Raw genomic sequence first — 25,658 nt, forward strand, 5'->3', positions numbered from 1 at the left:
CACCATACATAAGGGGGTAACACTGAAATGTGTTCCTGGGACCTTTTATGTGAAGTCCACTGCAGCATCCCCTAGGATGCCCCACTGCTCTGCTGGGATGTAGGTCTACTAAGAATGCTGCCCCCCCCCCCCCACCTAGACATCCCTTTTTCCCCTGGACTTTTTTTTTTTAATTGTCACAAAATAAAAACGCACTGAGCACAAAATGTCTAAAAATGTCTAGGAAATGGCCATTTTCAAAACAAAAAGATAAAACATTTTTCAGGTTGGAAAATGGTCATATTGACCACTTAATTTTTGGACATTTTCAGCAAAACGTCCAAAATTGGATTTTGACGTCATATTGAAAATGCCCCTCCAAGATTGTTAAACAATGTGTGCTGTTATTGCATGAGTGTGATAACTGTTTCTGTACTGGTATGACAGTGTGTGCTAATTTGTATGTTAACTGCATGCTGTATTGGGTGGTGGGTTATGGGTGAAGAATGGGTATCAATTACACCATGCAGTTATCGCATGGTGTGTTATGTGTGCTGTCACTTGTGCCGTTAGCACAGGTGTGGTAAAATACTTTTCTGTGTGTAAATTGCAGTGGACATGGTCCCAATAAGCAGGTGGAGGAAGAGGGGTTGGTGGTTGGGAGGCGAGGATAGTGGAGGGCAGACTTATACGGTCTGTGCCAGAGCCAGTGATGGGAGGCGGGACTGGTGGTTGGGAGGCGGGAAATACTGCTGGGCAGACTTGTACGGTCTGTGCCCTGAAAAAGGCAGGTACAAATCAAGGTAAGGTATACACATATGAGTTTATCTTGTTGGGCAGACTGGATGGACCATGCAGGTCTTTTTTTGCCGTCATCTACTATGTTACTTTGTTACTATGTTACCACACAGTTGTTGCATTTACTGTACGTTGTTACTATGTTAATATTTACTACTACTACTACTTATTTCTATAACGCTACAAGACATACGCAGCACTGTACACTTGAACATGAAGAGACAGTCCCTGCTCGACAGAGCTTACAATCTAATTAGGACAAACAAACAGGACAAATAAGAGATAAGGGAATTACTAAGATGGAAATGATAAAATAAAGGTACTGAACAAGTGAGTAAGGGATTACGAGTTAAAAGCAGCTATTGAAGCACAGTAACAGCAAAAATATACCACACTTTAGTAAGAGGAGGAGGAGAAGAGCAGAAAGAGCAATATAAGGGGGAAAGGAAGAGGAGATAGGGATGTGTGGGTGAGAATGGAGGAGGAGAGGACTATGCCTGGATAGAGTGGGAAAGGGAGGAAATGGGGAGTAGAGAAACAGACTGAGAGGGCTAGCAGGCTGGGGGGGGGGGAGGGGGAGAGAGAGAATACACACTGATTAGGAAGAAAAACGATGAACATGTACTCTCACTGCATCTTCCTCTAAACAAATTATTTGAGAAGGAGGAGGTGGAAGTAAATAGCAAGTGCATTTGATCCCTGGCAAGCAAATCCTGGAGAAATTTTGAATCTGTATGTTAACAGTTTAACGCAAAGTTTGAATGCAAAGAAATGCAGTCATGCTGGTGTACAGAAATGCAGAAGAGTAGTACATAACAGAGACTAAAGTACTAATTTTCACCAAGGAGAAAGGGAATGTGTGAATGATTATGTCTGATGCACTCAAGGTTGCCAAACAGCTGATCAGGTGGTATCAAGAGCCAGATGGATGCCTAGGAAGAGGTATAAGCAGTAGAAAAAAAAATCATAATACACCTATTCAAATCATTGCTGAGTACTGTGTCCATTTCTGGAGACCGCCAATCTCCTAAAACCTATGAGTGAGGATTAAAGACCTAATCGAGCCATGCAGGAGAGTAGGGGGATACGATTAAGGCAAGTAAGTTCTGGAGGAATTTTATGTATTTATTAATTGAAAATTCAGGTGTTTAATTTCCAGCTAATTAGGAGTCCTTTATAGTTACAGAAAATCAGTTTTTTTTAATTGTTTTCACAAAGCAGGTGCTGTTCATTGGCATCTTGATGGTTGAATTAAATACATACATTTGCACAGCTGAGGAGTTGTTAGCATGGGAAAAGATAAAAAGAGAGTGGAAGATCCAAGGCAGGCAGGGATAAGAAGAAAAAGTACGGTGTTTATCCAGTAAATACTTACTGAATATTTATGCATCAGGGGAAAGGAATATTTTATTGTTTAAAAAACTTAAATCTGAAGCCCTAGTTATGATAGCTCCATTCAGGTACTTGACTTTATACAAAATACACAAAAAGCAAACAACTAAATAGGAAGGAAGTTCTAGGAGTCATATGATGGTAAAAGAGAAAGACTCAGAAATCCTCACAGGAAAAGCGAGGGATGAATGTTACACTCTCCACATGAAGGTGTTAGAAGCGAAGCTGTCCTGGTGTTCAAGTACAGAGGCTGGGGAATTTGGTACCTTGTATGCATATTAATGTGAAAGGGCATAAAGATTATTGAGCCAATTCTGTAAACAGGTGCCTAGAATTACATGCCACTTGTGCACGTCTTTGGCACCAGTAATCATGGTGACGTATCTTATATACACTAGGTGCTATTGTATAAGGTAGCACCTAAATGCTATAGTGCCTAATTGCAAGGGGGTGTACGTGTGGGGTGTGACACCAAACAACACGCACAGCGTATAGAATTCTATTGATTGCGCGTGTTGATTGGCTCATTTAGGCATATCCACTTACACCGGCCATTGATGTGTAAGTGATCGCACGTAACGTTTGGCGTGCCAAAGTGGGTTTGTGCTAGTATTATATAACAACGTTGGGTAAGTGCCATTTTAGGATTGGTGCTAAGCATGCCCCATTGTGGCACCTGCTTCTTGGTGCCAAAATATAGAATTGCCCCCTTTGAAATAATTTTTAGGCCAAGAAAAGGTAAAAAAATAGTAAGTTGAACATTAACTTGGGCTGAAACAGCGGGGAGGAAGCTACAGATGTAGTACAGGTACGGGTTCTTGGAAGAAGTCTAAGCAGATAAAGATCATGCAAAAGATGCATGTAATAAGTTCTTTAAAATATCCACCCTGGACCACCAATACTTGTAAACACCTAAAATACTACCGGTATATTGATGACATTTTTATAATTTGGACTGAGGGAGAAGAGACTCCAACAACTTTTCAGTTCTTTCAATATATACCATTGTACAATCAAATTCAAAATTGACTACTCCCCAGAAAAGTCAACTTTCTAGACACCACAGTTTCTGCAATGGCTATACACAAACATCAATATACAGGAAACCTATGGACAGATGCAGTTACCTCCAGCTTCCACCTTTCACATACAAAAAAATCCATTATACACAGCCAAGCCACACAATCCCATCGTATCTGCTCTGGCTCAAGAGATGGAAATAAACACCTCAAAATCTTGACTGAATCCTTCAAACAAAAAAGCTACAACCCCAAAATAATCTCCAAGAATGTTGCCACTTCCCTTGAAATACCCAGAAAAAACCTATTGCAGTACAAGGAAAAGAAAGCCACAGAGAACCTCCCCCCTTGTAGTGACATACAATCCTGAGCTGGAAAATTTGAGAAAAGATCTACAGCCACTATTCCAGGAGAATGAACTACTGAAAGAGATATTCCCAGCCCTACCAGTGCTGGCCTTCCAACAGCCACCTAACTTGGAACACAAATTAGTGAAAAGCAAGCTCCCAATACAAGCTCAAAAAGACTCAAAAAGAAGAGAATGGCACATGTTCCTGCAATATACCTAGTTGTAAACTGTGCCCACACATTTCACTGGATTCCGACAGAGGGGCATAATTGAAAGGGGTGCCCAAGTTTTCCTGAGGATGTCCTCACAGGACGTCACGGCAAAGGGGCGTGGAAACACGTATTATCGAAACAAGATGGGCGCCCATCTTTCGTTTCGATAATACGGTCGGGGACGCCTAAATTTCGCGATTTGTACCGCTATATGTTATATTTAATTACCCACTGACTTATGGGATGATATTATAAGCCTGTGATATAGATATATTACTTTTTGAAATATGTTTCTATAATGCTAACTAAATTATATATTATTTATTTACCATTTGATCTCTATGATGTTTGTCTGATGATATAGTAATAGTACTTGTATTGATTTAGTTAATATATTAAATTCTAAGTCAGAGGATTTGATTTATATTAAGAATGTTTTATATTAGGAATTTTTTATATTACGTGTTTTTATATTAAGTTTTTATATTTGGTGTTATATATTTGATTTGATTTGATTTTAATTTAATTATATATGTGTTATGTTATTTTATAGACCCCTGATGAAGGCTTTTTTAAAAGCCGAAACACGGACCGTGTAGGGTCCCTAATAAAGCTTTCCTGGAGCATCTCACCCCTTGTCTCGGATTGATCTCTTGAAGTTGTGTTTTTCCACTTTTTTCTTTTTTGGCTCCCATTTACCACCACAAGTGTAACAGGTTGGGGGGATTGGCCTGGGTCCACCTGCCTGAAGTGCACTGCACCCACTAAAACTGCTCCAGGGACTATGAAGGAAGAGTGCTAATTGGAGAAACAAGCCAGATACTAAAGATGAGGATCAATTTACTTAGACATAATATTAAACATCACAATTCTAACCAGGATATCACTTCTGTGGGACGATACTTTACAAAACCAGAAAACATCAATTATTTTATGGTGAGAATACTAAAAGAGAAACAAAAAAGCAACACTGGGTCCTCAGGATTGAGATGATCAAAGCTTCTTGTTTATTAATTGACGGATAGACCCGACACGGGCCGTGTTTCGGCGCACTGGCGCCTGCCTCAGGGATCTAGACATAAAATAACAACAAACCAATATATATCATCATACAAATCATACATTCGTATGTAGTGCACATATAAAATGAACTTATTACATATAGATACTTCACTTTAGACTTGCGTGTGACATATGTATAACAAATAAATTAAAATTATACACCTAATAAGAAACATATGCATCCTAAAACATGTATATCTAAAAACATTGATAAGAATGTCTATTTGGTTTGAAACCAAATGTGCACATAGCAAAGTAATAATAAATCAATTAGTTTAAACAACACAATATATTTCAAAGACCGGTCAATATCCTAAAAAAATATATAATTAAAAATCAATATCATTAAAGAATACACATTATTAAAAAATATATTTAAAAATTGCATATTATTAAAATAGCCCTCTATATTTCAACAGGAAACAAAATTGGCATTTCATAATTCAGTATATCACTATAATATACTACTGAGTAAGGCATGGCTGAAATATTTACGAAAATTGATTAATTAGAAAAAGATTTTATTTTATATTCTTCGAATTCCAAAGTTCTTACCAGCTAATCCTGATCAAAAAATTGCAGGTGGTACTGTCACAGTGTAGCACCTAACACACGAAACACACACGATACCCAATGAAGCTGATTTTTTAACAACGAGATTTTTTTGACAGTAAAACATCCGATTATACTGACAATTTAGGTACTTCTGAAGATCCATAAATCCTTAACTAACCCACCTGGTTGGCCCAGGAATAGGATTGCTCTTTGAACCCTTGTCTACTTTCATAGACCTTCAGCTAATGCTTTGAGGTAGATATTAAGCAAAATATTTGACAATATTGATCCTTTTGGTACTTTGCAAGATATTGCCCTAGGTTTGATCAGGCATGTGTGTGTGTGTTTATATATACATACATACATACATATATATATATATATATATATATATATAATTAATGTATGCTTTATTGGTATATATCTATAGAAATAAGTAAAACAAATATCTGCAATATTGTTTTAATATAAGTTGTTTTAAAAAAATATAGAGATAAGGATGCACTTTGGCAGAAATCCGATGCGTTGGAATTTGAACAGAAGGTCCGAGCAGAAGAGCGATGGCTGGGTGACTTAGAAGTTAATCATTGCCTGGATTGCCAGAAGCCATTTAGCTGGATGGTGCGGAAACACCATTGCCGGTTAGTGCAAAAAACAGTTTTGCTCTGGTTTTGGGAGGGTCAATGTACCATAATGGACAGAGAACGTTTTAGGAATGTGAAACTGCACACAGAGTAACAAAGTAATTGGAGGGGAAAGACCAAAATTAACAACCATCTACTTCCTCTGGGAGTTTTTCTTTACTCTTTCTTTACTATATAGATGCTGTTGGTTCAGCAGTCTTCTGCATTCACAACCTTGTATGCCTGTACATTGTTTTGCATTCCCCTTTTGATGTATACACCAAAATTCACATGATCCATGAGTGACTTTATTTAGATACTATAGTCTGAGAAAAAGCATTATATTGTCTAATTTCTGTGCCTTGCCATGACAGAGTTTATGGTAGTCTTTTCTATTTTGTGTGATATAAGACTGCAGTTCCCAAACTAGGGGACAAATCCCAAACTCCTTCATTGAGCATGGAAGAGATAGTAGTCATTCTGAATTTCTCATAAGTACATGAGTGTTGCCATACTGGGACAGACCGAAGGTCCATCAAGCCCAGTATCCTGTTTCCAACAGTGGCCAACTCAGGTCACAAGTACCTGACAAGATCCCAAAACAGTACAATATATTTTATGCTCTTACCCAGAAATAAGCAGTGGATTTTCCTAAGTCTATTTTAATAATAGAAGATTGGCCTGTATGGGGGTTGAACCCATGACCTTGGCATTATTAGCACCATGCTCTAACCAGCTGAGCTAACCAGCCTTGAAAAGGAAACAGTTGATATCCCCCAGATCAAGTTTAGGGCACAAGCCTAATTTCTGTATGGAGTAAGAAAGTATCATGAATAGAAAAATCAATTCTTCTCTTGTGATGGAACAGGTTCTAATGCTTTGGCCTAGAGAAGAAGGTCTGCAACTAAGGCTCTCATTTTCAAAGCAGATGGACATCTCAAAATGGCGCAAAGATATCCATCTGCCCAAAACATCCAAATCACGATTTTTTGAAGACAGAATTTGGATGTCCTACCTACACTACAGCTTGTCCAAATAGCAAGGGGCCATGTTTTGGGTGGGACTAGGGACATCCAAGAACGATAATCAAATGGGAGGAAACATCCAAGTCTAAAAAGAAGGATATTTTTATTTAGACCAGTTTCAATCACATCCAAGGTACAAAAAAGGACTCTGACTGAATAGCTGACCACTGGAGGGATTAAAGCATGACCCCTCATGAATCCCCCTCCCTCACCCCTGAAAGTTACACCAGAAACAGAAACTAGACTCCCAGATAACATCAGGCATTATGGTCATTCTGAACCAGCAGCAAGCAGGTCTGAAGGGTAGCCTAGTGGTCAGAGCAGTGGGCTGTAAACCAGGGGACCCAGGATCAAATCCCATGTGAACTCACTCTCTCTTTTTTTTTTTTTTACCTTTAAATTGTGAGCCCTCCAGAACCAGAGATATACTTACTGTACCTAAATATTAAAGACACTTTCAAGCCTGAGGGCTATTGAGGTGGTGCACAGTTAGGTACAGTAGTAGGTATCTCTGGAGGGCTCACTATTTAAAATAACAGAGTTGCAGTGGAATATGAACTGGGGTGCCCTAGATTAAAGCCCACTACATTGACCACTAGGCTGCCTCTATGCACTGCAGGGATGTCTATGTAGCTATTTTCACAAATGCTGCCAGACAGATGTCCTTGTCCCTGTTTTTTTGGCATTCATAATTTTGAAGTTTTATTTTGGAAAATAGCTGTTCATTTTGGACATTCTCACATATTTTCAAACAGGAAACCCCAATGCTTTTCTAATTCAAAAATGACTGTGAGATGGATGGGTTTTTTTTTTTGGATGCTATGAACGGGATATCCCAATTCTGACTTGGACCTTCTTTCGAAAATGCCCCTCCATGTGTCATAATCTCTTGCCAAGCCGGTAGGAAAAAGGAACTCCATTTGCAACCAGGATTGAAGTGGATGCCAAAACTGAAAATTATATTCAGGTAATACCTTGAAAACAGCATAACAAATTTCCAATTAGTTTTCCAAACTAATTTAAGTACCTATTGACCAGGAAGATCAATAAAGTTTTCCTAGAAACTGTGGGGAAGAGATTAAAGTAAAGTCAAGAACCAATAGGCTCAGTATCGAAAGCTATAATAAAATGCACTAGAGTGGAAGATGGTTTTAGAGTAGAATATGGTTTCAAAAGAAATACCCAGCTGGAAAAAAAAAACCTTGTTGATGACCAAGACATTTGAGATGTGGAGATGGAAAAAGTTCTGTCTCATTCCCGTTGTCAGATTGCTAATCTCATTCTTTTTCCCCTTTTTCTGTTTATGGTCCCTGACTACTACAAGTCAACAATATGGTAGAAGACGTGGCAGAACAGAGGCTCTTTCCAAACAGTGGAGAAGACGTATGATTATAAATAAAAAGTAATATTTATTGCAACAACTTGACTCAACACAGCCGTGTTTCGGCGCCGTAGCACCTTCTTCAGGAGTCTTCCACAGGTTTTAACCGGTGCTTAAATAGTTAACACACCTAAGGTATAAACAGTGCTTGAACAGTTAACACTTCAAAAAAAAGTGAACAATGACCTGAAGAGTACACAGTTCCTTCTCTCCAAGGACTATAGCAGTATAAGATATGAGCGAACAGAGTCTTAGGTGTGTTAACTGTTTAAGCACCGGTTAAAACCTGTGGAAGACTCCTGAAGAAGGTGCTACGGCGCCGAAACACGGCTGTGTTGAGTCAAGTTGTTGCAATAAATATTACTTTTTATTTACAATCATACGTCTTCTCCATTGTTTGGAAAGAGCCTATCTTCCCCAACCCCCCTCTATTCTCCCTTACTTTGTTTTGTAGGGATTAAGTGCACCTCCACACGCTGTGTGGTACCTCCACACCTAGTGCGGTATCTTTTTAGAAGACATGGCGGGGCATTTTTAATATGACATCTAAATCTGAGTTTGGACATTTTGATCATAACATTCAGAATCCAAATAGCAAATATAGCCATTTTTGAAGCAGCAAAACATCTATCTTTTTTTTTTGAAAATGGCCACATGCTAGATGTTTTTATGCTCTGTGCATTTATCTTTTTGGTCTATTTTCGAAAAGAAATACGCCAAAGTGCAAAATGCACAAAATCAAGGCATTGGGATGTAGGAGGAACAAGCATTCTTAATAGACTGGCCACACAGACATCACAGGAGAGCAGTGGGCACCCTAGGGAGGACTGCTGTGACTTCATATAAAACCTCCTAGGTACACCTCGCCGTTGCTCTCTTATCTTGCTTCTGAGCCCTCTAAAACCCACCCAAAACCCACCACCCCCAACTGTACACCTCTCAATAGCCCTTATGGGTGAAAGGGTCACCTATATGTGGGTACAGTAGATTTTTGGTGAGTTTTGGAGGGCTGACACATTCCACCACAAGTGTAACAGTTAGAATGGGATATGGGCCTGGGTCCCTTTCTTCACGGTGCACTACACTGACACTAGGCTACTCCAGGGACCTGCTTGATGCTCTGATAGGACTGGCTATAATATCTAAGGTTGTCATAGAGGCTGGTATGTATATCTCTGGAGGGTGGTCATCTGGTCATTTAGGGCACGTTTTGTGGCTTAGTTGTTATTAAAACAGGTGTAGCTCAAAATGTCTTAGTTTTCGTCCTTGTTTTGTTCCATTATGGCTGAAAAATGTCCAGGTCTTAGGAATGCCCAAATCTTGCTCTTAACATGCCCCCTTGAGATTTGGACATACTGCAGATGAACAGCATAGAAAAATGTCTCAAAAATGGGTTTTGAAAATGCCAATTTGGATGTTTTGGTGAGAAAAACGTTAGACGTTTTTCTCTTTCGAAAATGAGCCCCATGGTGTTCTAGATGAATACTCCATACTTAGAACTTTGCATGAAAAATGCATAGATATGAAGCAAATGAATAATGAAGAAGTAAACTGTGCAATGTGCAGAGGTGAAGGAGAACATTACTTCAGCTTTATTTTTCTTTTTTTACATATCATAATTGTACTTACCCACTAGTGATATTCAATCAGGGGTATTGGTATTGATGGAAAACCCAGCAATCCATTGGAAGTGAAACAAAGATAAGACAAGAGAAGCAGCCAAGCTTAGTTGCAAGATTTTACTCAGTTCACACAATTTGGTTGTGCCTGACAGACATTAACACTTCAAAAGAAAAACTGAACTTAGATGGCCCATCAGTATCATGGGACTCCTCAGTGACCATTAAAAGACAGAAGGCACAATTTGAACCAAGAGTGCTAATTAACTAGTAAAAGAAGTTCTTATATCAAGTTAAGATCATATCAAGCATAATATATATAAGATTATTACCTAGGACTCTTAAAGCAACAAGTTATCCTACAGCTGTTCAAGTAGTCCTGATCTGTTTCACAAATGGAAAGGAGGCTGTATGTCTTGCCAAAAACAGATAAGCTGGTAGCATCTCAGCAGAATGGATTTAGCATCAAAACTGCTGATACTGAATAGAAAAGGAAGGAAAGATTTTGTCCTGCTGCTGTACAGTGGAAGACTGTGAGACTCGGCACAGGACTGGACCTCTGCACAGTGGGTTGTTGATATGCAGTCATGGCGAGAGTTAGACTGTGAGTATGTGGTTAGGAGCTGACGAAATGGAAAGCTGGACTGTCCTGGTGCAAGATCATCGCACCATGATGGAGCTGATTGCACAGAAGTAACCTGTTGAAGCTCATGCCATCATGATTAAGGGAAACATTGATATAATGTTCACATTGAAAACCACCAAATAAATAGAGCAAGAAGGAGATGATGCCATATAATGTTCCTCTGTGTTCATCATCTTGAGCCTCTGCGCATGTAAGAGCTTTTCAAGCTGAGTGAAAGATGGAAGCGATTCACTCATGACTCAGGTGGTCTCGTTTGCCACAACTACAGACAATAAGTCACTAAGATGGTCTCGATGATGACAGAGATGCTGAAGACTGTTCTTTAGATGGGCTATTGACATGACCATACAGAATATGCAGTTTTCCAGGTCATGACTGTATCTCTAGCAGCTAAAGCAGAGCAGGTATAGATCTTCTAGGTGGAAGTTTCTCACATAGAGAGAGCACAATTAAAGTTGATAGTTCAGGAAAGAAGTTGGTTGCAGTACCCAAAAGAACTTTAGCAATACACTGAATACAGTTAATAAAAACAACAAAAGAAGGTGAAATTATGTTTTACCTGATAATTTCCTTTCTTTTAGTCAGCTGTACCATTTTGAACAAGTGAGTGTTATCTCCTCCTACCAGCAGATGGAGGTAGAGAAAAAAAACTGATCTTTTCCAGTGAACACACCAGTATAACCTGCTGGTGCTAAGTGGAAATCTCCATTATGCATCTGCCAAAGCAGCAGAAAGTCCCTTTGTAATTTACAACCATGGCCCATCAACTTACTGCAGCTGCAATGATCATCAAGCGAACATAACATCACAGAGTGACAGTCTTTACCTTGTATATACAAGGATGGATTTCTTTCTTTCTTTCTTGCTCCTCGATTGACTCTTCCTTGAGGGCCAATTTTATAAAATCCAACACTTAAGTAGGTGGTAAAGTCAAGACTTCCATGTTCAAATCCTTGTTCTTTTGTTGAATGCATTAATTTCTAAATAAGATGTACCCAATCCGTACTTGTACCTGAATATAATACATAAATTGTTTTGGTTGTACCACAGAAAGGCAGTATATCAAATACATTACTCTTACCCCTTACCCTCACATGTATTTTACAAAAGGCTCCTCATTCAGCATTGTAGAATATATGATAAATTACATACTCGCCAACCCAGGCATCCCACTTTCCACATAGATGTCCTATGCAAAATGTTTGTAAATGGAATCTATCTTCTAGTGAAACCTTTAGCAAGCATAAGTCATGTTTTTAAACCTTGATAAGTTGTTTTTTTTTTTTAATTATCAAAATTTAGTTTATGTGGTCGCATTTTCTGCTACTACTGCTGCAACAACTATGTGATGACGAAACACAGCAGCAAGAAGGAGCGTTGCTGCCAGGCATGCTTTAACAAGGCCACAAGTATGGTGGATTCTGAGACTGAAACCGAAGCAGGAAAACAACCAGCTCAGCAATCCTCAGATACCCCACATACCTGCGATGTTACTGGTTAGTCTCAAACTTCTCATCCATTCTGTTATACTGTATCAGATATGAAGAACAAGAAAAGTGGCTGCTTATATTACCTAGCAAACAAGCAACTAGGCAGGGAGCTCTTGATAATTTTTTAGTTTATATATATATATATATATACATATATATATATATATATATATATATATATATATATATATAAACATAACTTGCACAATCTACCATTCTCGATGAGATACATACATAATAAACTATGTTAAATAAATAAAAATAAACATACTAACAATATATAACATAATCTAAGTTACAGAGCCTGATCTGTCTCAACACATCAGCACTAGGCAATCATGGCATATTAATCAATTCAGTACATCACCACAAGTTTGTTGGAACTAAAAGGTTTTCAAATATGTTTTTAAAAGTTCAAGGTTTTTGGCTGCTTTTAGAGGAGATGGCAATTAATTCAATAATTTTTGACCAGCAATATAAAAAATAGAGGACCTGTATTCCTCAAGCTTCATAGTATGAAATGATGGAATGTCTATTAGGTCTTTAGTGGCAGATTTTAATGCCCTTGATGGTATATATACATCCATAAACGTGTAGCAATTCCAACAGACACATTGTTATTCAACACCTTTAAAAATCAACAATAGCTTATATTGCATTCTCTGTTGCCAATGAATTTGAATCAACATAAGAAATATGTGATCAACTCTAGGTATTCCCCCAGTGATTTGAACAGTGGCATACTGCGCCACTTGTAGTGATCTCAAATTCATTTAGGTAGTCAAAGAAGCAAACCATTGCACAGTAATCAAAATGGAGGGCAATTAAACTCTGAACTATTGTCCTAAAGTTAGACGGATTCAGATAGTTAGACATCTAAGGGCTTCTTTTACAAAGCCGCACTAGCGATTCCCGCCCATTGGAATTGAATGGGCTTCTTCTCATATACCGCACTGTGAATCAGTAACGTGGCTTTGTAAAAGAGACCCTAAGAGACTATCTTCAATTTTTGAAAAACCACCTGAATAATTTTCCATATTTGAGATTTCATAGTCAAAGAAGATTGGGTAAAAACAAACAAACCCTAAACATCTGATTTCTTGTGCAGTAGGGATAAGATAAGTTGCCATTTCAGGGAAAGTGGCTGTTCGGTGAGGACCTCAGCAATTTGTTTAAGGAACTGGGGGAGGTGAAGCTACAGAGTTTGCCAGAAGATAAGTCTTGAGCAGGGGGACGCATTCTGGGTTTAGCTTGTGAGACGTTCAGGGGCAGCTGGAAATACAGGCCAAGGAGGTCGCAGTTCAGTCAGTGGGTGTGCTTTTCATCTCGTCAGCCTTCCTGTCAATGTGACAGGAAATCTGGTGGCTAGGCAGGGCGCTCCTTGGATGCCTCCTGGCCGTCACAATGATACCAGGCTGGCCTTCTCTCCTGTTCCGATTGGAGGTCGTCTTCTGGTGTTTCGGGGACAGTGGGCCAAGATTACGTCAGACCAATGTGACATCAACATACTGCAAAATGGTTACAAGTTGGTGTTCTCCCATCCAGTTGCTCCTCTCTTCTTACAGTCCCCTTATGGGGGTGGGGGCTGTCAAAGCGGCTCAGATTCAGGATACCATAGACAAATTATTGGCCTTTCGGGCCATCATGCCTGTTCCTTCTGCTGAAAAAGGTCTAGGTTGGTATTCCATCTATTTTGTGGTCTCGAAAAAGGAGGCTCGGTGCAATGGCATTGGATCTCAAAGGGCTCAATCGCTGCTTCAAGTTCTCTCATTTTCGGATGAAGACTCTGTGATTTGTAATCACCTCTGTTCAGGTGGGGGAGTTTTTCACTGCTCTTGATCTCAAGGAAGTGTACCTGCATATTTCCATATGGCCCCCACATTGGCAGTTCCTCTGCTTTGCGGTGTTGGGTCATCACTTTCAGTTCTGGGCCATGCTGTTCAGCCTGGCCACGGTGCTGCAAACCTTTTCCCAGCTGTCGGCAGGTGGTCAGGTTCACCCGAATCTGGATGACTGGTTGATCAGAGTGTTGTCCTACCAAGACAATATGGAGGCTACAGCTGGGGTCATCTCCCTTCTTCAGTCATTGGGGTGAGTGAAAAGAGTCAGCTGGTCCCGTCCCTACGGTTGGAGTACCTGGGGGTGCTGTTCAATACACAGAGGGAGAGAGTATTCCTGACGGATGCCAGGCATCAGAAGCTGGTGAGCCAGATACGGTCTCTTCTCAGATGAGGTTGTCCGTGAACCTGGGACTGTGTTCAGATGCTGGGCTCCATGACAGCAGCTATGGAGGTGGTGCCCTGGGTGCGATCACAGATGCGCCTACTTCAGCTGTCTTTGCTTAGTCGGTGGTCCCTAGTGTCTGAGGATTATGCAGTGTGACTGTCTTGGATGGCGATGGTCCAGAAGAGAAGAGCATAGCCTGGTGACTGGTTCTTCTGAATCTTGTTCGGGGAGTTCCGTTTCTGATTTCCCATTGGGAAGTGGTGACAATGGATGTCAGCCCGTTGAGTTGGGAGGGGGGGCATTTCAGGCCGCAGTTTGCCCAGGGGACCTGGTCCTTGGAGGAGGCCAGGTGGCTGATCAATCATTTGGAGGTCCAAGCAGTATGCAAGTCATGGGTCAAGTTTGCACCTCTGTTGACTGGGTTGCCGGTACGAGTGTTCTCGGACAGTGCCACGGCAGTGGCATACACTAAAAAGCAAGGAGTCACTTGCAGCAAGCAACTGGCTTTGGAGGCCGGTTGGTTGATGGCCTGGGTGGAGAGGCATCTCCTTTGCATGTTGGTGGTGTACATTACGGGGTCGCTGAATGTGGAAGCCGATTTCCTCATCTGGAATTCCCTCGATCCAGAGGAGTGGTAATTGTATGATGAGGCATTTCTCCTGGTCTGGCGACACTGGGAGATACTAGTTCTGGACCTTATGGCTACGAGGTCGAATTCCAAGGTCCCTTGCTTTTTCAGTTGTTATTGGGAGCTGGGGGGGGGGGGGGGCTGGGTGCACTGCTTCAGGTTTGGTTGGAGGGCTTGCTGTATGCTTTCCCACTGTGGCCGATGATCGGCAGGCTGTTGTAGTGGGTGGTGGAGCACTGAGGCTGAGTGGTCTTGGTGGCTCCAGACTGGCCGCTAGGGCCGTGGTACACCAACCTCATTTGTCTGCTCGACAGGGATCCTCTGTGGATCCAGCAGGAGCAGGGACTTCTTCGTCAGGGACCAGTCCTCATAGAGGATCCCTCCTCTTTTGGTCTTACAGCTTGGCCACTGAAAGGGCTAGGCTGAGGAGGAAAGGATTCTCGGATTCCATCATTGTGGTGGTATGTCAAGCTCGGAAGTGGTCGACGTGCGCGATGTATGCACACATTTGAGAGTTGGTGTGTGGAGCAGGGCGTGGACCCTTTTTCGGCTTTGGTTGGACATATTTTAGCCTTCCTTCAGGCAGGTATACACCAGGCATTGGCTTTGAGCTCATTGAAGGTACAGGTGGCGGCTCTGGCCTGTTTTCGGGGCTGTTTGCAGCATTTGTGTTTTGCAGCACATCCAGATGTGGTGCGCTTCCTGAAGGGGGTAGAGTGGCTTCGTCCTTCCATTAGGGCCACCTTTCTGGATTGGAATCTGAACCTCGTCCTTAGGGCATTGCAGAACCTGCTCTTTGAGCTGCTCCATAGCTGTCATTAAAAGATATCACTTTGAAGGCGGTGTTTCTGGTGGCGATTGCTTTGATGTGGAGAGTGTCGGAGCTCCAGGTGCTGTCATGCCTTTTCTCCGTTTCACAGAATCAGAAGTGTCAATCAGGACAGTGTCTTCGTTTTTACCAAAGGTAGTGTCACTTTAACATGTGAATCAGTCGCTGGAGATTCTATCCTTCCGAAAGAAGGAGGAGGGAGTACAGAGGAAGGGAGTATAGTTCGCAGCCTTGGGGCTTTTAGATGTTTGCAGGGTTCTCCTACGGTATTTGGAGGTGACGAATTCAGGAAGTCAGACAGGTAGTTTGTACTGTTTGGCAAGCAGAAACTGGAGCTTATGGCAGGCCTCATTTGCACATTGGATTAAGGAAACTGTGGAAACTGCATATTTGCTGGCGTGCAAGCAGCTTCTGCGAGTGTTGCAGACTCATTCAACACACCAGACAGCTTTGTGGGCCGAGGCTTTGTCTATCGCGCCATCAGATATTTGCAAAGCGGAGATGTGGACTATGTTGTCTACTTTCACAAAACACTATCAACTGGAAGTGGCAGAGTGGGAGGAAGCCGCTTTTGGTGCAGCGGTTCTGTGAGTGGCAGGGCTGGAGTCCCACCTGGGTTAGGGATTGCTTTGGGACATTCCACACATCCAGGAATAGTAGGAAGATACATAATGGAAGGAGAAATTAGGTCTTTTCTGATCATTTTCTTTCCATTAGTTCTTCACACTATTCCAGGAGCCCACCACTATTTCTACAGGGCGGCCGCACTGCAATGCTGATATGCCATGAGGGATGGTTGCTGTGCAGCTTGGTCTGTTTGCAGTGTACTTGCTTCTGGACTACCTTCCAGAGGGCAGTGCTGTTCGCTGGCTTTCTGGTTTTTTGCTAGTGTTTTGGTCTGCCTAGGGTGTCTTTCTAGGAGGTTTCGGTTGTTCAATAGGCTCCCTGTTTGGGGTTCTACTGCTTATGTAGTAATGACTGAGGAGCTGAACTAGGGGTCTGGGTATATAGGCTATAGCTCAGCTCTGAGTTTTCTATCTCCACCTGCTGGTTGACGGTCATGACTAATCTCACATGTCCTGGAATAATGTGAAGAATTAATGGAAAGAAATCGATCAGGTAAGACCTAATTTCTCTTTATAATCTCATATACCTTTGTTATATTGGAAGGGGCCCTTTGCCTCCACTCCCTTTTCCCCATGAGGTAAGGCAGTTTTCAAAGGGGTTTTCTCCATGGATAAGTACCTAGGGGAGGCTTCTGTATACTGTATCATGAGATACAGTTTACTGTCTTTGTACTATTAGGCCTGGATTGATAAGGAAAATATATGAAATGCAGTGGTCTTCGCTAATGTTCAACCTGGGGCCACTTTGGATCCAATTGAGCTGAAGGAGAGATGCCAAATATTTTCTTGCATGGGGTTCGCAACACTGCATAGCAGCGTGTGTCAGTGACATCCATTCTCAGTTGTCTGCGTAGCTCTCATAAGCTCACCATTACTTATGCAATATTAAAACTGCTTTCAAATAAATTTGCCCAGATAACTAAATAGTATGCACACAGATTTTTTTGTTACAACCACTGAACATCTACTTGATGCCATAGATGCATGCAGTTCAACACTGGAGACATGAAAAGAGAAACACATTTCCTCTTGTACTGATCAAATTATACACATTTCAGAGATGAACATTTGCCAAAGCAACTTTTTCCATCAATCCTTTCTGCTCTCTCCATCAGTCTTCCAATCCTCATGTACCTCCTTCACCCAGTCTCCAAATTCATGCTTTTTTCCTCAGTCCCTAGCATTCCATCCCCAGTCCAAGTCCTGTTCTCCATATGTACCTACAGACATACACCCTGCCAAGTTTGGCACATCTCTCTGAGTATATGCCTCCTGTGCTGCAAGAAAGAGGCCTCATGAGTAAACTGATGGGTGGATCTGGACAGATCCCATCACTTTTGAAATAACTCCAGGCCTGGTGCAGTTGGTCTATGTCAAGACCAACCCTAAGCTCACACCAAGGTCTCTTTTTTGCTGTATAACCATGACAGTGACAACTGCAGAAAGATGGATAAGATTATTAGTTACAGGCCAGCAACAATATACAAGGGGAAAAATAAAGTATAAGGCAAGGCCTAGATAACCACAAACCATTGATGTTTTCATATCAATGCAGACCAAATGCATTACTTCCACCAGATCCCAGATACGCCAAGGGTGGCTGATCCAAAAGAGTGAGATTTCCACCTCAGTGAGTGAAACTGAAGGCCAATTAGTGAGGATTTTTTCTCACAGAAAGGGCAGAGAAGGCATTCAGGGTATAAATTTAGCATGGCAATGGAGGGTGTGAGGGCCGAGGAAGGGCTGGTGGCTACACTTATTGATAGCTAATGCCTACACATTACTAGAAATTACTAGCAGAATATCACACCTTAGTCACAGACAGACCCTCAACAAATATGAAACAAGGTAGCACAAAGCAGTAATAGGAATATGAAGGCAAAAAATTAAATGAAAATGGATTCCGCACGAACAGCAATACTAAAGACATAAGAAATAAAATAAATGCAAGATATCAGAAATGTGCACATCCCAAAGCTGAATAAAAAAACTTTTTTCTACCTTTGTTGTCTGAGCATTTTATTTTTCCATTTACTTTGGTCCCATGGGCTGTTTTCTGCTTTTCTGTTTTTGTTTTTTTAACTGTCTTTCCAGGATCTCCTGTGCATTTGACTTTTCTTCTCTTTCTATGTCCACCATTCATCTTCTCTCTGTGCCCCCATCTATGCAGTCCAGCAACCCCTCTCTGTGCCCCCATCTCTATCCTCATCCCCCCATGTAAAGCATCTCCCCTCTATGTTCCTATCCACCCCCCTGCAATTTGCATCGTTCTTCTGTGTTAAGCATCACTCATTTTCCAGCATTGCCCCTGTATCCAGCATTATTTCTCTGTGTCTTTGTCTCTGTGCTCCATCCTCATCCATCATCTCTTCTCCATCCCTCCGATATTCAGCACTATTTAACTGACCAAGAATGACTCCTGACCAGTTAAATATAATTTAGCTGGCTAATGGCTAATATTCAGCGGGAGATAGCCGGTTACCTCCACTGAATATTCACAGTGCATAGCAGCTAACCGGCTATATCACAAGATATAGCTTCTTAGCGCTGATATTCAGTGCTGGATAAAGCAGTTAAATAGGACCGCATAAATAACAGTCCTACCTTTAACAGTTAGGAACTTAGTGGTTAGCACTGAATATCGGCTTAACTGGTGGCCAAAAATGAAATTGGATATTTAATGCTGGTCACCGGAAATGGCCCAGCATTGAATATCCAGAGTCAGCGCCGACCACTACACTTACGCTGGCTGCATAGGCGGTTGGTGACCCAACTGTTTGGGGAGGCTAAAGGGGTGGGGTTAGGAGTGGGGTTAGGGGTGGAGCTTAAATCCATAATTGTCTGATAACACACAGAAAAAAAAAATAAAAGTCACAATTAATAGCTTTAATTAAATTTAGATATTAGCTATGTATCATATGTCAAAGAATAAAGTGGTTGCTCAAAGCATATACTAACCACAATCGCTCAACTGCAAAACACTATGCACAACTTTGTGCAAAAAGACACTCAGAACCAGGGCCGTGCCAATGCGGTAAGCGGGGTAAGCAAGGCAGGGGGGCGCCTGCCTTCAAGGGGCGCCGCTGCCCTGCCGTCCCTGCCTTCTGCTCACTTGCAAAATCTTTAACTTGAAGTTGGGATAAGTGAGTGAGCAAGGCAGCAGTATTCACTGAGGCAGGCAGGCTCTTCAAGTTATTTGAGAGAATGCAACCAGATTGCTATATATGCATTGGTTTGGAGATAACTCCTCACTCAGGGTGAGCTTCAGAGCTTGAACAGCATTCAAATTAAAGAGAACCTGAAATTTTAAAAGTGCTAAAAATAAGTTTTAAAAGTATTTGCATTAAATCTAATTGCAGAATTCAGGTGCTGGGAGTCTGTACTTGGTTGTCATATGCTCAGATTTGTTTAAATCATATGCAAATTAGTCCGTTTTTGGGAGGTTCTCATTTGCATATTTATGAATAAAAAATGATGGAAATATTTACAGCCTTAATGGCTCTGATCAAAAGTGTCAAGTTTGATCCAAAAACGAAGGGTTTATCTAGTGTTTTTCACTAAAAAAATTCCCATGAGTGTCTGTATGTTAATCTGCATTCAAATAGAGCTCTCTGATTGGATGATCAACTTCTGTTAGAAATCTGCCGGGAAGGGAACAGAGTGAGACAGCAACTGACTGGTTTGGCCAAGAGAGACATGCAGCTGTGAGTTCCTGTGTGTGTTGACTGAAATTATAAAAGAGTGCCTGATTATGTGGTAAATGAGAAAATATGAATGAAAAGAGATTGGTGAAGATTGAAGTTTGAGGTTTCTCTAGTGAGAAAAGGATCTGAATATTTCAGGATTACTTGAAGTTTATGAAGAATAGAAAAGGGTGAATTTCAGTTTAAGAGTGTTTAAATCCTATAAGCTATATAAAGGCTAGGTAGATTTAAGTGACTGTAAGCAAGGAAACCTTAATATTTGATCTGAAATAAATATTTGATCTGAGATAGTTGATCAGAGATAAATGTTTGATCTGAATTATATCCTTTGGTGCAAAGGAGATTAGAAAAATAATCTTTGGAAACTAAGAGGACTTTGCTCACATTTTGAATTAGCATTCCTATTTTGAGTTGGAAATCTTTGAAGTGTTATGAAAATACATTTTGCTTAATGAAATTGCTAAACTTTAGAGTCAGAGACTTATCAATGAGGGATACATACAGTGCTATTTTTTCCCGAAGTCCGGCTTACTTGCCTGCTCCCTTCTGTTCCTGCTCTGCTAGACGGAGGGGGGGGGGGGGGGGGCGCCAACTGATAGTCTGCAGGGGGGCACCAGAGACCCTAGGCACGGCCCTGCTCAGAACCTTACTGTACCATAAATATTACACTGGGCAGAACCTAATACACCAATATACCACCCATACAGAAAATGTAGACCGTCAACAATATGAAACAAGGGATCATAATATTATGATACGTGTAGAGCCACAAAACACCCTAATTCATATTTAATGTGGGATAAAATGCCATAAATAATTAAATAAATAAATAAATATAAACTTTTAATGTTGAGCACCTAATTCTCAAAGTGGACATATTCCAAACACTATAATGAAAATAAAATTATCTTTTCTACCTTTGTTGTCTGGTGACTTTGTTTTTCTGATCATGTTGGCCTAGTATCCGATTCTGCTGCTATCTGTCCTCTTAACTCCGTTTCCAGGGCTTCCTTTCCATTTATTTCTTTACTTTCCGCCTTTCTTCTTCCGTAAGTAAAAGCTGGGTCCTCTACAGACTTGACTGTCCAGTGGATCCAGCTTCTGCCTATTTTCTTCTTCCTTGTTCAGTTTTTCTCTCTTTCTTTTCCCTCATCTCATCTCCTTCCTCACTCTTCCCTCCCATCCATCCATGTCCAGCAACCCTCCTCTCCCCTCCATCCACCCATGTCCAGCAACCTTCCTTATGTACAGTGCAAAATATACAGATAGCAGATTTTAATTCCCAATTTTCTTCCTCCATGTGCAGTTTTTCTCCCTTTTCCCTCATCTCATCTCCTTCCTCACTCTTTCCTCCCCTCCATCCATGTCCAGCAACCCTCCTCTCCCCTCCATCCACCCATGTCCAGCAACCTTCCTTATGTACACTGCAAAATATACAGATAGCAGATTTTAATTCCCAAAGCTGACAAATTTCAATCAATAAATGGAAAATAAAATTATTATTCTACCTTTATGCCTGGTAATGCTATTTTTCTAAGCATAGTAGTCTCATTCTCTCTCTGTATCCCTTAGATCACTGTCCAGGGCCTCCTGTTCATTTGCCATGTTATATTTTCTCAATTTCTTCCACTCAGACATTGATTTTTTTTCATGCTCATCTTCCCCCAATACATTTTTTGCCTCTCAAACTTTATCCCTCTTTCTCATCCTCCAGTCTTCCAGCTCCCTCTTTTTACTGCTTCTATCTAGCTCTGCATCTCTTTCCCCACCCATTTCTAACATCTCCCCTCTCTCCTCTTTCCTTTCCATTGATGCCAAGCATCTCTCCTTTCTTCCCTTCCTTCTTGCCCAGCATCTCTTCCTGGTTTTCTCTTCCACCTTCCTTCCTAACCAGCATCTCCCTGATTTCTCTTTCCACCTTCCCTCCTCTCCAGCACCACCCCATGATATTTCCTCCCACCTTCACTCCTCTGTGCCCAGCATGTCACCCTAATCGCCCTTTCTACCCTCCTCCATGCCCAGCATGAACCCCCCATTTCCTTTCTCACATTTCTCCATGCCCAGCATTTCCCACAATCTCCCCTTCCACCATGTTCTCCGATCTTCCTTTTCACCGTCCATGCCCAGAATGTACCCCAATCTCTCCTCCCCCATTCCTCTGTGCACAGCATGCCCTCAAACTCCCCTTCCACAATATCCAGCTTGCTCCTCCAATCTCCATTTCCATCTTCCTTTTTCCCAATCTTTCCTCCCACCTTCCTCTGTATTCAGAATGTCTCACTCTGATCTCTCATTTCCACTTTCCTCCTTGCCCAGTATGTTCCTCTACCTCTAATCGCCCTTTCCACCTTTCTCCATGCCTAGCATGTCCCTCGATCTCGCTTCTACTCTCCTCCCAGCTCTGAGCTGGACTGCCACCTTTTTTTTGCCACACTTTTCTTTTCACAGACCTCCCTCCTCCCAACTTAACGCCACCTTTTTTTTTCTAAAGCTTAGGTTTTGTTTTTTTTTCTCACAGCTCTCCTGCTTCTCAGTCTGTTAGGCTTTGAGTCGGAGGGAGATTTTTCAGGGGAGGGAATCTCTCAGTTAATTGTCTGAGACTGAAAGGAGGGTGTCTTGAAACTCCACACCACAAAGGTTTGTCAGCATTCTGTTGGGGCGGGGATGGTAGATTTGAGAAGGGAAATTATCTGGCTACTAGTTTGTCATCTGGTAGCCAGCTCCTTCTCCTCAGTGCTGGGAGGTTCCCATGCCTCCTTACTATCAGCGAGGCAGCTAAGAAAAACTCCTCTAGTTCTTCTCCACCTCCGATGACTCACTGCACCCTCATGCTCATAGACGCCCCGTAAAAGAAGCTATGACCTTTTCCGCCGCCGCCCACCCCCCACTGAGCCTGCCCTCTCAGGTCCCCGACCTTCCTGCAGTGGCCGCCTGGCATTTAAACCTTTTTAAGTTGCAGCGACGGCTCACCTCCGCTCCAGCCTTTCCCTTCTCGCTCAGTGTCCTGCCCTCGCGGAAACAGGAAATACCTCATCAGAGGAAGGCGGGACACTGAGCGAGAAGCGAGAAGGAAAAGGCTGGAGCGGAGGTAAGCTGTCGCTGCAACTTAAAAAGGTTTAAACGCCGGGCGGCCACTGCAGGAAGGTTGGGGAGCTGAGGGCGGGCTCAGCGGGGGGTGGGCGGCGGCGCAAAAGGCGAGGAAAGGTCACAGCTTGACTGGGGAGGCTTAGCCTCCGCAAGCCTCTTATACGGGGCGCCTATGGCTGGCTGCATCCCGCTGACTGAATATCGGCACCCATGGCTCTGTCCCTTCTCCGTATACAGCATTGCTTCTATGTCCCTGTCTCTGTGCTTCTTCCCCATCTCTGTGCTCTGTCCCCATCCAGGATTTTTTTTCCATGTTTCTGTCCCTCACAGTGTCCAGGATCCCCCACCCCAGAGCCAACATCTCTTACTTTCTCCCATATTCCCTCCTCCCTGAGCAGTATATCTCATTCTGTCTCCCCTATACCTCCTTGCTGAGTCAGCTTCTCTTACTCTCCTTCCCCTCCTTCAAGCCAGCATCTCTCATTCTCTGTCATGTCCCCTACCTCAATGCAAGCAGCGTCCTCGGGCTGCGCGGGGTCCTGTCGACACGCACACTTGACTGGCACAGCCCTGAGCCATGTGTGTGTAGTTCTTCTCTGACTGCAGGCTCCTTGATTGCTTTGCTTCCACACACCTGAGTCTGCTCTCTCTGCCTGGCTTCCCTTGCTTCTCTCCTTTTGGTCTTCTGGTTCCTCCTTCCCCTGCTCTTGTCCTATGGCTGTGCTCCTTTTCCATGCTGGTCCCTTCTGATGTCAGACACCAGCACTTTATCAGCTGAGCTCTTCCTGGACTCCATGCTTCGGCTTCTACTTTGGTAGGTGTTACTTGCTCAGTAGCGTGCTTCTTCTGTACTTTGTCCCTCGTTGCTGACTTTGCCTGTGCCTAGATTACTCTCTTGCCTGGTGCCTGCCTACTGACTTTGCCTGTACCTGGATTACTCTCTTGACCTGCTCACCTCCAACATGAGGAGGAGGGAAGCATGGAGCTTCAGTAGAAAGGCACTTCTTCAATGGCCACATGCAACTCTGGGCAGTAATATTCAGGGAGTCAGCTCCAGCCTGGGCTCACTTTCTACTGCTTAGACTCCACATGCTCCAACCAAGAAGAAGGCTGCGCCTGCACAGTATGCAACCTGTGCACACATGACCCTTTTTTACAGAGGGAACAGAGGAGGATCCTGGCCTACAGCCCCACCTGGTACTCCTGTGGCATCAAGTCGTAATGCAATGTAAGTTCCACAGCCTGCATCCAGCCATAAACTAAATCCAAAAAAGCAGAATGATGATGGGGGCTGCCATTGACCCAAGAGCCTTGCATTGAAGAACAGTGGTCTAGTGCTTACACTAGAAGTCACGGCACATGCATTCAAGGCTGCCCTTTTTGTGATGTTGGGCAAATAGTTTTCTCTCTCAGTATCTCAATTCTTCTGAGACTTTTAAAAGTTTGTCCAAACCTGATTTTTCCTATTCTTTTGTCAATGACTTCAACAAACAACCTTTGTTCTCCTTGATTTGTCTTTTGATATTGATGAGTGGCAAGTTGACCCCCTTTCTGTGTAACTACAGTGGGACAGTGAATGTGTTTGCTAGAGATGTTCAGGTTCATATTTAAATTCCACGATGGGCATGGTGTTTAACTGTAAACCCAGATATTCTTTACTGGCTGCTCTCCTGATATTGGTGCTGGATATTAAGGTGGCCTGTCAGTTGCCACCACTATCTGAATAATGATGATATTCAGCTCCGATATCTGGATAACTCTCCGGATAATTTAGGACAGCAAAATAGTGGTGATAATATTTTACAGGTTCCAGTGGCCTTAAAAAAATGTACACTTACTGGATGTACAAAATAGTAACAGACACCTTCATTCTGATTTGTATGGTAGTTACAGATGAGGTCTCCAAAACCCTTGAAGATACAGTGTATCATATTATCACAGATGAAGAACTTAATGAAGTGCAAGATTCTGACTCCATCCAAACGGAAAGTCACACTGACGACTCGCCAGAACACAGCACTGCAGAACTGTGAGTATAAGTTAACTTAAAACTGGATTCACTTGTTTCTGTTTTTTTTTTAAAATTGGAGAACAGAACACAAGTTTATACTTGTCTTAAAAGCGAACTTTTGTCCTGAAAATTTATGACACCATCTCATCTTGGCACATACTTATGGTATACCGCTTAGATGAGAATTGTTCATCTACATGCAATGTACTCACATACATGTGTAAATGATTAGAATACCCATGTTCTTGTTGCTTAAAACTAGGTGATTCCTTAAAGAATTACCTCCAAATTGGATTGTGATCTGCTACTGGAAATGTCCATTGCGTTCAAGCAGCAGCAACAACAACAACAACCCAATGATTTCTAGAGGTGTACCAGAAAATCACAATCTGGGATA

The 25,658-nt window shown here is 42.1% G+C and overlaps 1 protein-coding gene and 1 non-coding gene across 3 annotated transcripts in view; one reads left to right on the plus strand and one right to left on the minus strand.

The window, feature by feature from the left end:
• The window catches only part of FYCO1 (FYVE and coiled-coil domain containing 1), a 219,264-nt gene that overhangs the window by 165,849 nt on the left and 27,757 nt on the right, over positions 1-25,658 (plus strand). For both annotated transcript variants that reach the window (XM_030203275.1, XM_030203282.1), the window contains exons 12-14: positions 5,858-6,007; positions 11,963-12,156; positions 25,138-25,279. In XM_030203275.1, coding sequence (XP_030059135.1) covers positions 5,858-6,007; positions 11,963-12,156; positions 25,138-25,279 — 486 coding nt within the window. The remainder of the gene's footprint in view (positions 1-5,857; positions 6,008-11,962; positions 12,157-25,137; positions 25,280-25,658) is intronic.
• Positions 6,667-6,740, minus strand: TRNAI-AAU. The gene has a single exon. It is a non-coding gene; the product is annotated as a tRNA-Ile (tRNA).

The sequence above is a fragment of the Microcaecilia unicolor genome, chromosome 1 (genome assembly GCF_901765095.1).
Source record: "Microcaecilia unicolor chromosome 1, aMicUni1.1, whole genome shotgun sequence".
Taxonomy (NCBI): domain Eukaryota; kingdom Metazoa; phylum Chordata; class Amphibia; order Gymnophiona; family Siphonopidae; genus Microcaecilia; species Microcaecilia unicolor.